This window comes from Aulonocara stuartgranti (assembly GCF_965226115.1).
Source record: "Aulonocara stuartgranti genome assembly, chromosome: 3".
NCBI lineage: Eukaryota > Metazoa > Chordata > Actinopteri > Cichliformes > Cichlidae > Aulonocara > Aulonocara stuartgranti.
In genome coordinates this window covers 79,656,722-79,673,520 of record NC_138941.1, presented here as the reverse complement: position 1 = coordinate 79,673,520, position 16,799 = coordinate 79,656,722, and the positions used below count along the sequence as shown (strand labels likewise).

Genomic DNA, 16,799 nt, shown 5'->3' with positions numbered 1-16,799 from the left:
TGTCAGTCATCAATTCATGCATCACCTCATGTCATCATAACAGAGGTCTGTCTTCCAGGAAAGAACAGTTTAAAATTAATGTAATATAGTATTGGCCATACTATATGATGTATTGCTTGTCTTTGTTTAATAATACAGAAGACAAAGACCTTAAAAAATAATCGCATCGCAATATTGGGGCAAAAAATCGCAATTAGATTATTTTCCATAATCGTTCAGCCCTACTCTGTACTGAGTATAGCGAACCTAACTGCCTTCTTGGTGATTAGTGTTACTTCCAGTATTCTCTGGGTGAAATTCCCAGGGTGGCGTTGTCTTTTAAACTGTGAACAGTATTTACTTTATTCCCACCTCGTGCTGCCACACAAGGACGGCTCTTCAGATCTGCTGATGCTTAGCACTGTGCACATCTGTCTTCCGGAAGATAATGATTGAATAAAATGATTATAAATACTTTGACCACACTGAGTCGCGTCTTCTCTGTCCAGTAGAAGAATAAAAGAACTGTGATCAATAAAACCTAGTCGCTCGCCGATTTTCTTTAATGTCAGGTTCACAACGTGAGTGCCACTGTCACTTGTGATTTTCCCCGGGATACCCCACCCGAGAATGATTTTTGACAGGAGGCCTTTTGCCACAGCACTGCTGTCTGCTCTTTTTGTGGGGAATGCTTCTACCCACTTAGAAAACATTACTACTACCAGACAATACATCTTTCCCTCGGCTGTTGTTTCATCTGCTCATTTTGTCATGGCCAGAAGGTCCTCACCGGTCGATCTGCCAGTTTGGGTTGTGTTTGTGTGCACTTTGTGTGCGGTTTTCTCCTCTCCACCCAGTGTGTGTGTTCTTTGTTGTGATGTGGGAACATGTACTTCCGGGAACTGTGGCACGGAACGGCAGCTGACCCGGGAGGAGTGTCCCGCGCTGGAGTCGCCAGATGTGCGCTTAATCACTTCGCCAGCTGCTACTAATCATTTGCCATCCCGAAGCAGACCTATTGGTTGGATGACAGCCAGCGCTGGAACGTTGAGCTAAGCCAGGTAGCGCAGCTGCAATTTAGTGTTTCACGATTGTGAATAAGAGAGTCTCCAGGATCCAGGGAACGGAAGAGGAGCTTGCAAGAGAGGGAGTTGGTCTACTGGACTATTATAGAATAGAATAGAATAGAATTCAACTTTATTGTCATTGCACATGCACAGGTACAGGGCAACGAAATGCAGTTTGCATCCATCCAGAAGTGCTTTAGTGATATAGATATATTACAATATATATTAGCAATAATATAGATATGTGAGTATATTACAGAAATGGGTCTATTATGGTATGTTATAATGTACACGGTATGAAGTATGTTGTGAATATTCTATAACTATAAGCAGTGTTGGGAAGGTTACTTTTAAAATGTATTCCATTACAGAATACATGCCCCAAAATGTATTCTGTAACGTATTCCGTTACGTTACTCAATGACAGTAACGTATTCTGAATACTTTGGATTACTTAATATATTATCATGCTTTTTACAACAACGTGAATGTACTATTGCTGTGATTTATTACTATTACTGAAGCTCCGCGACTCCAAACTGTAGTAAAGGGACCTCTGACTAATACGGCGGGGTCCCTGTCGGCTCGTAGCCGAAAAATAGCTTTACTTTGTTGTGTGGGTCAACTTTTCTTGCGAGAGACAGAGAGAGGCGTTGAAAGACTGCTCCAACAGAACTTATTGTTTTCGGAGGAAAACAGGAACACGGTGTACAGTCGAGTCTTAATAGCTTACTTACAACTGGGCTCGTCAGGCACTCTTCTTGGCTGCAGTGGTTATTATTATATTTACATGCTTCCAGCTCCCGTTTTTCCTCGACAACTCGTACCTTTCCACTCCCCCTTTTCTCCCTCCTCGCGCTCACAGACACATAACGTGTATGGCAGTCCATTCTCCCTGCAACACGGACTACACTGCCCATGATGCTACATTCTTTAGAGCTATGCTTGTAGTATTCTGCCTGTTAGCTTAGCACAACAACAACAACAACGAAAAGGCGCTCTCTCACCCAGGAAACACACAGTCGCAGAAAGAGAGAGAGCGTCGCCCTGTAACCATGGCAACCGTAACGCTGCCGCCTGGAACAACAGAACGTAGCTGTCAAACAAAACCCAAACAGTCCTGACCCGCGACAAAATGAAACAGGAAAGTACCGCAGTGTAATCCATTTATTTCAACAAAGTAACTGTATTCTGAATACCACCTTTTTAAACGGTAACTGTAACGGAATACAGTTACTCATATTTTGTATTTTAAATACGTAACGCCGGTACATGTATTCCGTTACTCCCCAACACTGACTATATGTACAGGCTATGAACAGGATATAAATATGAAATAAAAACTATACAGAAATCTGAGATATACCGCTATACAGAAATGTGAACTATGCAAGTTATAAACAAGGCTGGACTGGGACAAAAAAATCGGCCCGGGCATTTTGACTAGAGACCGGCCCACCAGGATAAAGATTGAAAATGTGACGTCATTCAGGGGTAAAAACGCAAAAGATTCTGGGAACTTGTGGCAAGAGGTACAAGCGCACGCAGGCTTTCAATTGAACTCAGTTACACAGCGATAAAAAGAAACATAAAAAATGGCAAGAAGCTGTTGTATTATTAACTGCAATAGCCGGTCGCATGACAGCCACGGGAAGCTGACGGGTAAAGAGATCGTTTTTTTTATCGGATTACGTCGTTGAAGAGAAATTTTTTAAGCCATGTTTCCGAAGTAAGAGCCGACGGATGGTCTGGATATACCAAATATAACGTCCCAGAACACTCCAGCTCACAGGTTAGTCTGCTCCAAGCATTCCCACAAAGGTCAGTCTGCTGTTGTAGTTAATATGTAATTTTTCTTAACATAATTGGTGATATAGGTTACAAGCAAGTCTGGCGCTGAACAGAAATGGTCGCGCTATGCTCCTTTGTTTATTGTGCATAAATAGTGAATTGTCCTGACACAATAGGGCTTTGGAGTTGACGTCACGCCGCAATGCATTGTGGGAGCGCAGCTCCATTTTCGGGGTCTACGAATCAAAACAAACACACTGTGTTGGAACGACGACGACAAGAAACATGCTTAAAAGCAGCTCAAAAGAAAACGGACGGTATAGAGACCGATTGCGTCCAGAGGCGAAGCAGCGGTACTTGAAAAAAATAGAGTGCATCGCAAATCTGGACCCATATGAAATACGGCGGTGGAGTAAAGACCCAGACGACTTACCGCCACTGTCCTACCCCGATATCTTCACGTATCTTGTTTGTGGAGTAAGCGCTTACACAGCGAACCAGTTTCGTAATTACAAGTCACTGGAGGCGCACATCCAATTTACAAATGGCTGGGTGCAAGATTTGGCTATTTTCAAGCCGCCAAACTCTGAGTACGTCGTCAAAGGAAGTCAGCTGGAGTGCATCGAGTGAAATAGCCATTTTTCACCCCCACCATAATTAATGTTATACATTTATCATTGAACTGCTAAAATATCGTTATCATATTATATGCCCGTAATTGTAAAGTACATGCAAATTAACACATTGATAATCGGGCAAATTATTAACTTGTGTCCTTCCTGTCTCATTTCATTTATTGTCTTTACATCAACCAATCAAGTCACTCCATTCGATGTTTGATCGCAATTTCTATAACTTCCGAGACCACCAACGATGATATTATTCAGCTATAAAGTGTGATGTGAACATATTTAGAACTTACAGGAATGAAAATGTCTTGAGCACACCAGCTGATATCTGGAGACGTAACAGAACATGATATCAGCTCGTCTCACGGCTGCTATCCAGGCTAGACGCCTTCGTTTGGTAATATCCGATACATGAGCTCCTTCACGTTGCTTCCAGGTTGGGAAAGCATAAAAAGACAATCCAAACTTATTCCCGTGCCGGTCGTAAGATCGAACATTGCAGCCGACAACACAGCAAGTACGAACCATGGCTATGCTTTCGCTCCTTACTTAGACCCCCAAAATGGCGGATCGGGCCAAAAGCCTTTCCACGCCCACCCCCGTGACATCACGCTCCAAAGCCCTATATTGTGTTTCGCTTCTGTTATTATGGTACACTGACAAAAACATATACATTTATTCACAGGATAAAACAGTTGTTTTGTATCACTAATTGTCCAGTACGATTACAGCATACAATATTATTGTCACTGCTACATTTCTGTAATGCTACCAGAAATTATTTCCACTACTAATTAATTACCGTTGAGCTCAAAGGTCCTATTAATAAACGGTTAACGAATGTGTATTTATGACGACAATTTGTGAGACTGGTAAACTTACCTTTGTTCGTACGATGGTCTTTGTTCTACACGGTGCATTTCAAGGTCCTGCACCCATCCGTCGGTAAACTGTACCTGGGCTTGTTGCAGTGACCTGAAGTTACTAAACTTCATGAGTGTATGCACTCACTCCAAGAACCGTATGATTATAAATCTGAGCGTGGTGAAAGTTGGCAGCACGCTAACGTCTTTTGTCCCTCTGTGTGCTCGTAAGGGTCTGACCCTTTCACTCCTTTGATTTTTTTCCTCGTATCTTTTCTTTGACTTTTCATCAAGTCTGTCTTCGTACGGCCCGGCATTGTTCTACTTCGTTTTGTATATAACGTTTTGGGGGGCAAAGAAAAAGCAAGAAGGTATTGGAACTGGAGAATGAACGTTTTGCGGTGCTGCAAATGCTTGCGTTTGATGCATTGCTTTGATTGTTTTGCCACCAGTGCCCAGCATGCAATGCACGAAAGTCATGTGGTCTGTCAATCTCTATAGGGCTTTGGAGCGTGATGTCACAGGAGGGGAGCCACGCCCCCTCCCGCCATGAAAGTAGGCCAAACAAAGCACACGGAAGCAACAGCTATGGTTCGTACGTGCTGTGTTGTCGGTTGCAATGGCAGATCACACGATAGGGAAGGCAAGAAGCTGGAAAATTGGCTCTCTTTTCATCGTTTCCCCTTCTGGAGGCAACGGGAGGGATCTCATGTATCCGATATTACTAAACGAAGACGTCACGCTTGGATTGCAGCGGTCAGCCGAGCGCATATCGAGTTCTCTGCCATCCCAAAACGAGAGCAATTGCCCACCTGAGAATTCATGTTGAGCGTGTAATAGTAGTTTGCGTAACAAGTTCAAGAAGCTACACACTACAATTCCAATCTGATTACTCATATCATGTGAGGGTGAAGACACAACACTGCTTGATAAGACTGTTAAGGTGTGCTGTGTTTTGGTGAATATGTGCCCCATGTGTGGTTGTCAAACCAGGGCCAAATGAAACTTGCTCTTGTTGAATATTCATAAAACTGCTGTGTTGCATGCACAGTTCATTGTAAATAATTGTACTTTCTGTAAAGTGGTTTCAATAAAACAGAAAAGAAAAGTATGTTGTTTTTTTAAATTCAAGATCTGTTCACATGTACTTAGCAAGTATGCAAACTATTTACATGGCAACGCACAGCTGGCATCAATCGTTCATCTAGAGCAATTTCTGGGGGCAGCTGCTGAGGAGAAGTCCATGTTATGTGCAACCTCTGGCTGTATCTTGGTCATATGGTCAACATACTCACGTGGAGGCTTAAAAACGGCCAAATCTTGTACCCAACTGTTTGTGAATTAGATATGCACCTCCAGGGATTTATATTCACGAAAATGATTTCCCCTATGCGCTGACTCCACAGGCAAGGTGCGCAAAGATATTGGGATAGGACAACGGCGGTAGGCTTTCTGGGTTCCTCTCCACTGCCTTTTTTCATACAGGTCCACATTACCCATGCACGCTATTTTTTCCAAGTACCGTCTCTTGGCGTCTGGGCGCAATCGGTCGCGATACAGCCCTTTGTCTTTTGCGCTGATTTTAAGCATGGTTCTGGCAGTCCCGCTTCCAACACTCCAACACTGTGTGTTTGTTTTGATTTGTTGCCTCCTGACATGGCGCCGCGATCCCACAATGCACTGCGGCGTGACGTCAACTCCAAAGCCCTATCGGTACATATCAGCTGCTTCCCAAGTTCCACAGGCTAACTAAGCCCAATAGGACTCCTTCTTCAGCTTGGTGGCTCCCCTCAGCTCTGGTGTCCACCATTTGGTTCGGGGGCAACTCCAGACTGAGACAGAGTCCAGCCTCTCTCCAGGAGGCTGATTCCAAAGCCTCTGTCAGTGCGCCCCAGGGCAGCTGTGGCTACAATGTAGCTGCTATCACCAGTGTGTGAATGTGTGTGTGAATGGTTGAATGACTGAATGTAGTGTAAAGCGCTTTGGGGTCCTATGGACTAGAAAAGCGCTATACAAATGCAGGCCATTTACCATTCCAAAGCCCAAGCCATGTGTTGAGGTGAGCCTGCCTATATCTAGCCGGTACCTGTGTGAGCAGCAAAATAATCTCTGAGGTCTAAAAGTCAAATCAGTAGAGATGGTAAATGGTAAATGGCCTGTATTTGTGTAGTGCTTTTCTAGTCCCTAAGAACCCCAAAGCGCTTTACACAATCAGTCACACACACATTCACACACTGGTGATGGCAGCTACATTGTAGCTACAGCTGCCCTGGGGCGCACTGACAGAGGCGAGGCTGCCGGACACTGGCGCCACCGGGCCCTCTGACCAAGATGAACATTCAACAGGACAATCAAAAAGAAGTGAGTCACATCTGAACACAGAGACACACACAGGGAAATAAAATACAAATTTAATGTAAATGAAAGAGGAAGAAAGCAGAGAAATGTTGCAGTGTCCAGTCAAATGAACTGATGAGCCCCTCCCACCTGTGCTGCTGGGTCTGCTCTGTTCCTTCTTCCGTTCTCATGAATGGAAGTTGTTGTTGAAGGACAGCATGAAGAGTCTGGATCAGACTGCTTCTTGCTCTGCAGGTCCTCACCTCTGCTAAACAGGAGACCACAAGGTCTTGTTAAGGTTCTGGCCCCAATTTGAGGCAGTGCTTTTCTCTAGTGTCCTGCATCTTCTCCTTCTTCCGCTCCTCCTTAACTTGACCCTTTTTCTTCTGTAGCTCCTTCAGGGCTTGCTCCTGCTGTTGGAGCTTCTTCGTCAGGTTTTGCGACCTCCTGCTCCAGGAAGCTCCGGCCTGATTTCAAGTCCTGTGTCTGGGACTCCAGGCCTGATGGGTACGATTATCAGCCAGCTCCCCCTGAGCCATGCTCAGTCTCTGCTCTGATGCCTTGAGCTCTTACTGAGGACAGAAACCTCAGAGTCTTGACGTATAAGTCAGATTGAAGTCCATTGATGTTTCCCTTGCTTTGCTCCACGGCCTTTTGCAGCTCTGCTGTTCGGCTCTTCTCAGAGGTCAGCTCCTGGCCGAGCCCCGACACCTGTGCCTTCAGCTTATTTTCTCCTGGTGCTTTTGTTCATTTCGAGGTGCCTCCTGACCTCAGTTACTCCTTTTGTCTCTGGCACGCCCTTTTTGCTGCCCGATGATCATTGTTGGTCCGTCACTGTCCTGCACAGTTTTAATGCAGAGTGGTTAAGGTCAGCATTGTTTTGCTCGGCCTCACTTTTCCCCCGGGCTTAATGGGCGTCTCGTCACAGCTCTGTCAGCTGAAGCTGTCTTTTTCCATATGGCAAGAATGTGAAGAGTGTGTGAGAGGGGTGTGTCCGATTCTTTGCGAATGCCTCGTTTTCCAAATCCAGATGTTTATTTGTCACGTACACAGCAACAGAGAGAACAGTCTGTTGTTGGGATGGCTGAGGTCCTTCACGATCTTCCTGGCCTTGGTCCAGCACCGCCTGCTGTAGATTGAGTGCAGGTCAGGGTGCTCGGAGCAGATGGTGCGCTCAGCTGACCGCACAACCCTCTGTAGAGCTCGTCTGTCCTGCATGGTGCTGTTCCCAAACCAGACAGTGATGCAGCTGCTCAGGATGCTCTCGATAGTTCCTCTATAGAAGGTGGTCAGAATCGGTGGTGGGAGCCGGGCCTTTCTCAGTCTTCTCAGAAAGAAGAGACGCTGACGGAAATCTCCCCGTGTAGTGAAACGGGCCTTGGATTTAACTCTCTCCGTCTCCGCTGCATGATATTGTTTTCCTGCAGCACTGTTGACGTTTTCAAGTTGTTGTTGTGGGTCCAGCTGCTTTAGCATTTGGTCAGGGTCACATCAAAGATGGTAGAGGAGAGAGCAAAGATGGTAGGGGGGAGAGCAGGAGTCCAGGGTCAGCTTCGGCTTCCCGGGCCGACAAAGCAGCCTGTAATCAAGCATAAAGAGAAAAAACAAAACAAAACAAAAACAGATGAACAGGAAAATGATGTTATTTTGGCTGCGTTATTCAGAGAGGGGAGAAACACCGGGGCCAGGCCCTGTGTCAGCCTTCTCTCCCCCTTTTTTTGTTTTTTCTCACCATATAATCCACTCATGACCCACCAAGCTGACAGGACAACACAGGTACATGTTAAAATTCTTAAGATTGTGTTTAAAAGCACAAAGATTGGAATTGTCTTTCATCTGGTAATCACTTGTATTAATCAATCAGCAGAAAACATGTCACAATTTGACTTTTATTAACCACTAAATTTGTCGTGTTATCACTGGTTGGTCAGACCAGTGTCTTTTTTTCTTTTGAAGTTAAGTTGTTGTCCTGCAACCCAGAGAGTTTATTTATTAGTAGTGGATAACCTTTATTATTTAACGGCGGGTGTATGTTAAGTTTCGCTGCTTTAAACTTGCTGGAAAATCTTCACATGTTCATGAATGTAAGCTGTTTCTTCATTGCGTGTATGTGCGTTTGTAAATGGGCTAATTTAACGTTTTTTTTTTCTCAAACAAGGCATTCCTCTAACACGTGCCTCTCTCTCACATTTCTCTGCTTGTGTGTTTTGTTTCACCTTTTTGTTGTGATGCTCCGGACGCCTTCCCAACCTCCACAAGTCTGTTGGCCCCAATTTTATGTGTTAAAACTTCTCTTAATTTCTCCTTTAATTCTCTGCTAGCTGCTGTCTTTTCCACAGCTGCTGATTCTTGCTGAGTGTGGTTTCCATTACTATAATTTTGCTTCGGCCGCTGTGCTTGTGGGGTCAGTTGGTCCAGGCCCGTAGCCACCTGTATCAACACACTGAGAGATTTATTTAATATCATTTTCATCACAATCTTACTCTGCCGGCTGACGTGCCGGTCTTAATCATGCACGATTTGTCTCTTCTATATCAAAACTCAGCCAAACATCAAACATTCAGCGTAGTCATTCAAAACCTTATCTGTAGTATTATAATCAGCAAAATCAGCGTTTTAATTACAGGCATGTATCATTGTTTGCAAATCATAATTATAAAACTCAAAAACACGCTAAACAGCGTCCAGTATGATTACAACATACAGTATTATTGTCACTGCTACATTTCTGTGATGCTACCAGAGATTATTTCCACTACTAATTAATTACCGTTGAGCTCAAAGGTCCTATTAATAAACGGTTAACGAATGTGTATTTATGACGACGATTTGTGAGACTGGTAAACTTACCTTTGTTCGTACGATGGTCTTTGTTCTACACGGTGCGTTTCAAGGTCCTGCACCCATCCGTCGGTAAACTGTACCTGGGCTTGTTGCAGTGACCTGAAGTTACTAAACTTCATGAGTGTATGCACTCACTCCAAGAACCGTATGATTATAAATCTGAGCGTGGTGAAAGTTGGCAGCACGCTAACGTCTTTTGTCCCTCTGTGTGCTCGTAAGGGTCTGACCCTTTCACTCCTTTGATTTTGTCCTCGTATCTTTTCTTTGACTTTTCATCAAGTCTGTCTTTGTACGGCCCGGCATTGTTCTCCTTCGTTTTGTACATAACCTTTTTGGGGGGCAAAGAAAAAGCAAGAAGGTATTGGAACTGGAGAATGAACATTTTGCGGTGCTGCAAATGCTTGTGTTTGATGCATTGCTTTGATTGTACTTTCTGTAAAGTGGTTTCAATAAAACAGACAAGAAAAGTATGTTGTTTTTTTAAATTCAAGATCTGTTCACATGTACTTAGCAAGTATGCAAACTATTTACATGGCAACGCACAGCTGGCATCAATCGTTCATCTAGAGCAATTTCTGGGGGCAGCTGCTGAGGAGAAGTCCATGTTATGTGCAACCTCTGGCTGTATCTTGGTCATATGGTCAACATACTCACAACGTGGAGGCTTAAAAACGGCCAAATCTTGTACCCAACTGTTTGTGAATTAGATATGCACCTCCAGGGATTTATATTCACGAAAATGATTTCCCCTATGCGCTGACTCCACAGGCAAGGTAGGCGAAGATATTGGGATAGGACATCGGCGGTAGGCTGTCTGGGTTCCTCTCCACTGCCTTTTTTCATACGGGTCCACATTACCCATGCACGCTATTTTTTCCAAGTACCGTCTCTTGGCGTCTGGGCGCAATCGGTCGCGATACAGCCCTTTGTCTTTTGCGCTGACTTTAAGCATGGTTCTGGCAGTCCCGCTTCCAACACTCCAACACTGTGGGTTTGTTTTGATTTGTTGCCTCCTGACATGGCGCCGCGATCCCACAATGCACTGCGGCGTGACGTCAACCCCAAAGCCCTATCGGTACATATCAGCTGCTTCCCAAGTTCCACAGGCTAACTAAGCCCAATAGGACTCCTTCTTCAGCTTGGTGGCTCCCCTCAGCTCTGGTGTCCACCATTTGGTTCGGGGGCAACTCCAGACTGAGACAGAGTCCAGCCTCTCTCCAGGAGGCTGATTCCAAAGCCCAAGCCATGTGTTGAGGTGAGCCTGCCTATATCTAGCCGGTACCTGTGTGAGCAGCAAAATAATCTCTGAGGTCTAAAAGTCAAATCAGTAGAGATGGTAAATGGTAAATGGCCTGTATTTGTGTAGTGCTTTTCTAGTCCCTAAGGACCCCAAAGCGCTTTACATATCCAGTCATCCACCCATTCACACACACATTCACACACTGCTGATGGCAGCTACATTGTAGCCACAGCTGCCCTGGGGCGCACTGACAGAGGCGAGGCTGCCGGACACTGGCGCCACCGGGCCCTCTGACCAAGATGAACATTCAACAGGACAATCAAAAAGAAGTGAGTCACATCTGAACACAGAGACACACACAGGGAAATAAAATACAAATTTAATGTAAATGAAAGAGGAAGAAAGCAGAGAAATGTTGCAGTGTCCAGTCAAATGAACTGATGAGCCCCTCCCACCTGTGCTGCTGGGTCTGCTCTGTTCCTTCTTCCGTTCTCATGAATGGAAGTTGTTGTTAAAGGACAGCATGAAGAGTCTGGATCAGACTGCTTCTTGCTCTGCAGGTCCTCACCTCTGCTAAACAGGAGACCACAAGGTCTCATACAGACTTTGAGCTGATCACACCTGATGTAATCCTTGTTAAAGTGGTTCTGATCTTTACACCTGAACATCTCCAACAAACCCGCTTCACTGAGTGTCTGATGTAGAAGGACATTATAATAAAATACTATCAACTTATTATAAAGTGATGTTGTTGCTATTAATGGTGAACAAGTGACTGATTAATGTTCTTTTGTGCTTTTGACTGTGTGTTGTGTGGTGATGTTAAACTTTACATGAGTAACTCAAATAACATCGTTAAGTGAGCTTCATTCAGCTGCACATTATGACTCAAGACTCAACATGCAGATATATGAATGCTGAATTCTTAAGAACAAACTGAGTTTATCTGATTGTTTCCAGTTAAAGAAAGATCACTGATCAATGTCTGATGGCTCCAAAGTTTGGTACAGATCTATTGAAAATGCTCATCACAGTAAAAACAACAACAAGCTCCACTCTACAACTGGACACTAAACAGGGTCATGAATCATGAGCAGAGAGGCTCATAGGAGGCTTCTACAGCTACGACCTAAAAACAACATCTGTTTACCACCAAGTAAGGTAATGTACACACTACAATGAGTAAACAGCCGCGATGGAGGCTTCAGAAGGGTAACCCGCAGATGATCTCTGCAACACCAAGGGAAGTCAGGTGACCAAAAAGGAGATCACAGGTAAGCGATCCAGGAATGGTCAAATGGCCACTATTTATACTAGCGCCCCCTAATGCGCCAGGCCGGAAGTGGGTTGAACCGAGACATAACATTCATCCTGCCACACATGGATCTGTTTCAATCTTGCTCAGCAAGCTATGACATTTGACACACTTTATGACTGAAAGATGGCCCGTTTTAATATACTGGCCGGCATAAAACAAAATAATCAGCAAATAAGCACTAAGAAAAGTACGTTGATCCTAACAGTTTAAAATTGCAAACACCATTGTGCATATCACCCACAATCTGGAGGTGCTGTGGAGAGAATAAACGGCTCCTTAAAGTCCAAGCCGGTGAAGTGCTGTGAAGAAACTGGCCTCACATGGCCAAAAGCACTTCCCCTACTCCTGATGTACGTGTGCATGCGGACCACACCCCCAGCACACCTCAGCCCTTATGAGGTCTTGTAAGGACGACCTGCCAGAGTGGGGGAAGAACCCCCGAAATGGACAGGTATGTCTACAGAGTTGTGCAACAGTGAAATGATTGTGTACTGTCAAAGTCTCTCTTGGACCCTCTCACAGGTACACCGAGCAGTAAAAGCAGCCCTGCCCATGCAGAAGGACCCCTGCACCCATTTAGACCAGGCGACTGGATACTGGTGAATGATTTCAGGAGGAGACATTGGAAGGCAAAGCGGTGGCTGGGCCCATTCCAAGTCCTGCTGATCACACAAACAGCGGTGACGGTTGGAGAATGAACTACTTGGATCCACACAAGTCACTGCAAGCTGTTTGCAGGAGAGCCACCAGCAGAAGAAGACCAAGCTAATAAGACACATGGGGCAGAATAATCCCCGCACCTTATCCAGGTACTAGGCAGTCTAACCTCTACCTGGAGCAATGCACCAGACTGAGAAGATTAACAGTTGAGCACCACACCAAGGCCCCGGGATGCCCGTGCTGCAAGGAGAGCTGCTTGGGAGACGAGAGACTGAGCACGACGGACACATTCAACAAGACTACGTGAATTCAACCACCCAGCCTTTCAGTTTTGATCTGTGCGATGCTACAGTCCCAGAACACTCCAGCTCACAGGTTAGTCTGCTCCAAGCATTTCCACAAAGGTCAGTCTGCTGTTGTAGTTATTACGTCATTTTTCTTAACATAATTGGTGATATAGGTTACAGGCAAGTCTGGCGCTGAACAGAAATTGTTGCTATGCTCCTTTGTTTATTGTGCATAAATAGTGAATTGTCCTGACACAATATTGCGTTTCGCTTCTGTTATTATGGTACATTGACAAAAACATATACTTTTATTCACAGGATAAAACAGTTGTTTTGTATCACTAATTGTCCAGTACGATTACAGCATACAATATTATTGTCACTGCTACATTTCTGTAATGCTACCAGAAATTATTTCCACTACTAATTAATTACCGTTGAGCTCAAAGGTTATATTAATAAACGGTTAACGAATGTGTATTTATGACGACGATTTGTGAGACTGGTAAACTTACCTTTGTTCGTACGATGGTCTTTGTTCTACACGGTGCATTTCAAGGTCCTGCACCCATCCGTCGGTAAACTGTACCTGGGCTTGTTGCAGTGACCTGAAGTTACTAAACTTCATGAGTGTATGCACTCACTCCAAGAACCGTATGATTATAAATATGAGCGTGGTGAAAGTTGGGCAGCACGCTAACGTCTTTTGTCCACTCTGTGTGCTCGTAAGGGTCTGACCCTTTCACTCCTTTGATTTTGTCCTCGTATCTTTTCTTTGACTTTTCATCAAGTCTGTCTTCGTACGGCCCGGCATTGTTCTTCTTGGTTTTGTACATAACTTTTTGGGGGGCAAAGAAAAAGCAAGAAGGTATTGGAACCGGAGAATGAACGTTTTGCGGTGCTGCAAATGCTTGCATTTGATGCATTGCTTTGATTGTTTTGCCACCAGTGCCCAGCATGCAATGCACGAAAGTCATGTGGTCTGTCAATCTCTATAGGGCTTTGGAGCGTGATGTCACAGGAGGGGAGCCACGCCCCCTCCCGCCATGAAAGTAGGCCAAACAAAGCACACGGAAGCAACAGCTATGGTTCGTACGTGCTGTGTTGTCGGTTGCAATGGCAGATCACACGATAAGGAAGGCAAGAAGCTGGAAAATTGGCTCTCTTTTCATCGTTTCCCCTTCTGGAGGCAACGGGAGGGATCTCATGTATCCGATATTACTAAACGAAGACGTCACGCTTGGATTGCAGCGGTCAGCCGAGCGCATATCGAGTTCTCTGCCATCCCAAAACGAGAGCAATTGCCCACCTGAGAATTCATGTTGAGCGTGTAATAGTAGTTTGCGTAACAAGTTCAAGAAGCTACACACTACAATTCCAATCTGATTACTCATATCATGCGAGGGTGAAGACACAACACTGCTTGATAAGACTGTTAAGGTGTGCTGTGTTTTGGTGAATATGTGCCCCATGTGTGGTTGTCAAACCAGGGCCAAATGAAACTTGCTCTTGTTGAATATTCATAAAACTGCTGTGTTGCATGCACAGTTCATTGTAAATAATTGTACTTTCTGTAAAGTGGTTTCAATAAAACAGACAAGAAAAGTATGTTGTTTTTTTAAATTCAAGATCTGTTCACATGTACTTAGCAAGTATGCAAACTATTTACATGGCAACGCACAGCTGGCATCAATCGTTCATCTAGAGCAATTTCTGGGGGCAGCTGCTGAGGAGAAGTCCATGTTATGTGCAACCTCTGGCTGTATCTTGGTCATATGGTCAACATACTCACAACGTGGAGGCTTAAAAACGACCAAATCTTGTACCCAACCGTTTGTGAATTAGATATGCACCTCCAGGGATTTATATTCACGAAAATGATTTCCCCTATGCGCTGACTCCACAGGCAAGGTGCGCAAAGATATTGGGATAGGACAACGGCGGTAGGCTTTCTGGGTTCCACTCCACTGCCTTTTTTCATACAGGTCCACATTACCCATGCACGCTACATATCAGCTGCTTCCCAAGTTCCACAGGCTAACTAAGCCCAATAGGACTCCTTCTTCAGCTTGGTGGCTCCCCTCAGCTCTGGTGTCCACCATTTGGTTCGGGGGCAACTCCAGACTGAGACAGAGTCCAGCCTCTCTCCAGGAGGCTGATTCCAAAGCCTCTGTCAGTGCGCCCCAGGGCAGCTGTGGCTACAATGTAGCTGCTATCACCAGTGTGTGAATGTGTGTGTGAATGGTTGAATGACTGAATGTAGTGTAAAGCGCTTTGGGGTCCTATGGACTAGAAAAGCGCTATACAAATGCAGGCCATTTACCATTCCAAAGCCCAAGCCATGTGTTGAGGTGAGCCTGCCTATATCTAGCCGGTACCTGTGTGAGCAGCAAAATAATCTCTGAGGTCTAAAAGTCAAATCAGTAGAGATGGTAAATGGTAAATGGCCTGTATTTGTGTAGTGCTTTTCTAGTCCCTAAGGACCCCAAAGCGCTTTACATATCCAGTCATCCACCCATTCACACACACATTCACACACTGGTGATGGCAGCTACATTGTAGCCACAGCTGCCCTGGGGCGCACTGACAGAGGCGAGGCTGCCGGACACTGGCGCCACCGGGCCCTCTGACCAAGATGAACATTCAACAGGACAATCAAAAAGAAGTGAGTCACATCTGAACACAGAGACACACACAGGGAAATAAAATACAAATTTAATGTAAATGAAAGAGGAAGAAAGCAGAGAAATGTTGCAGTGTCCAGTCAAATGAACTGATGAGCCCCTCCCACCTGTGCTGCTGGGTCTGCTCTGTTCCTTCTTCCGTTCTCATGAATGGAAGTTGTTGTTAAAGGACAGCATGAAGAGTCTGGATCAGACTGCTTCTTGCTCTGCAGGTCCTCACCTCTGCTAAACAGGAGACCACAAGGTCTCATACAGACTTTGAGCTGATCACACCTGATGTAATCCTTGTTAAAGTGGTTCTGATCTTTACACCTGAGCATCTCCAACAAACCCGCTTCACTGAGTGTCTGATGTAGAAGGACATTATAATAAAATATTATCAATTTATTATAAAGTGATGTTGTTGCTATTAATGGTGAACAAGTGACTGATTAATGTTCTTTTGTGCTTTTGACTGTGTGTTGTGTGGTGATGTGGTGATACTTCCGGCGCCCCCCGTGTGCGGCAGCCTGTTACAGCAGCTCTGCTCATTCTGAGTTTCTTTCTTTCTTATCTTTTTTCTCGTAATTTTTTTATAACTAACGTATTAGTAATTAGACTCTGCAACCATGTTCTACCGTTTTGTGCTAGTCCTGGTCGTTTTTCTCAGTTTATTTCTACTTTTTTCACGCGTGTCTGGGGACCCAGAGCAGAGATCCTTTGTTTACAGTAAGGATCAGCTGTTAGCGCTGAGTCCTGCAGCGGTACTGCCGGCGGACAGACCCGATATTCCCAGCGAGCTGAGGAGGAAAAGACGGGGGTGTCGTGCTGGGAAGGAGTGCCGTCGCCCGAGAAGGAGACGTTATCGACCATCTCTTCCTTCTGTAATCATTGGAAACGTAAGATCTTTGCCCAATAAGATGGATGAGCTCACGTCGCTAACCTGGTCACAGAGGGAGTACCGGCAATGTAGCATCATGATGCTAACGGAGTCGTGGCTAACATCGCTAACTCCGGACACAAGCGTGACACTACCGGGATTCCAGCTGCTGCGAGCGGACAGGACCAGAGACAGCGGTAAGAGGAAAGGAGGGGGACTGGCAGTTTTTGTGAACGACAGA

The 16,799-nt window shown here is 45.0% G+C and overlaps 1 protein-coding gene across 1 annotated transcript in view; it reads left to right on the top strand.

Annotated features, from left to right (window-relative positions):
* The window catches only part of LOC309702917 (uncharacterized protein), a 66,475-nt gene extending 54,337 nt beyond the window's left edge, over window positions 1-12,138 (top strand). Inside the window, exon 5 of the mRNA XM_082527560.1 lies at window positions 11,934-12,138. Coding sequence (XP_082383686.1) covers window positions 11,934-12,006 — 73 coding nt within the window. The 3' untranslated portion in view covers window positions 12,007-12,138. The remainder of the gene's footprint in view (window positions 1-11,933) is intronic.
* The last annotated feature ends 4,661 nt before the right edge of the window (window positions 12,139-16,799 follow it).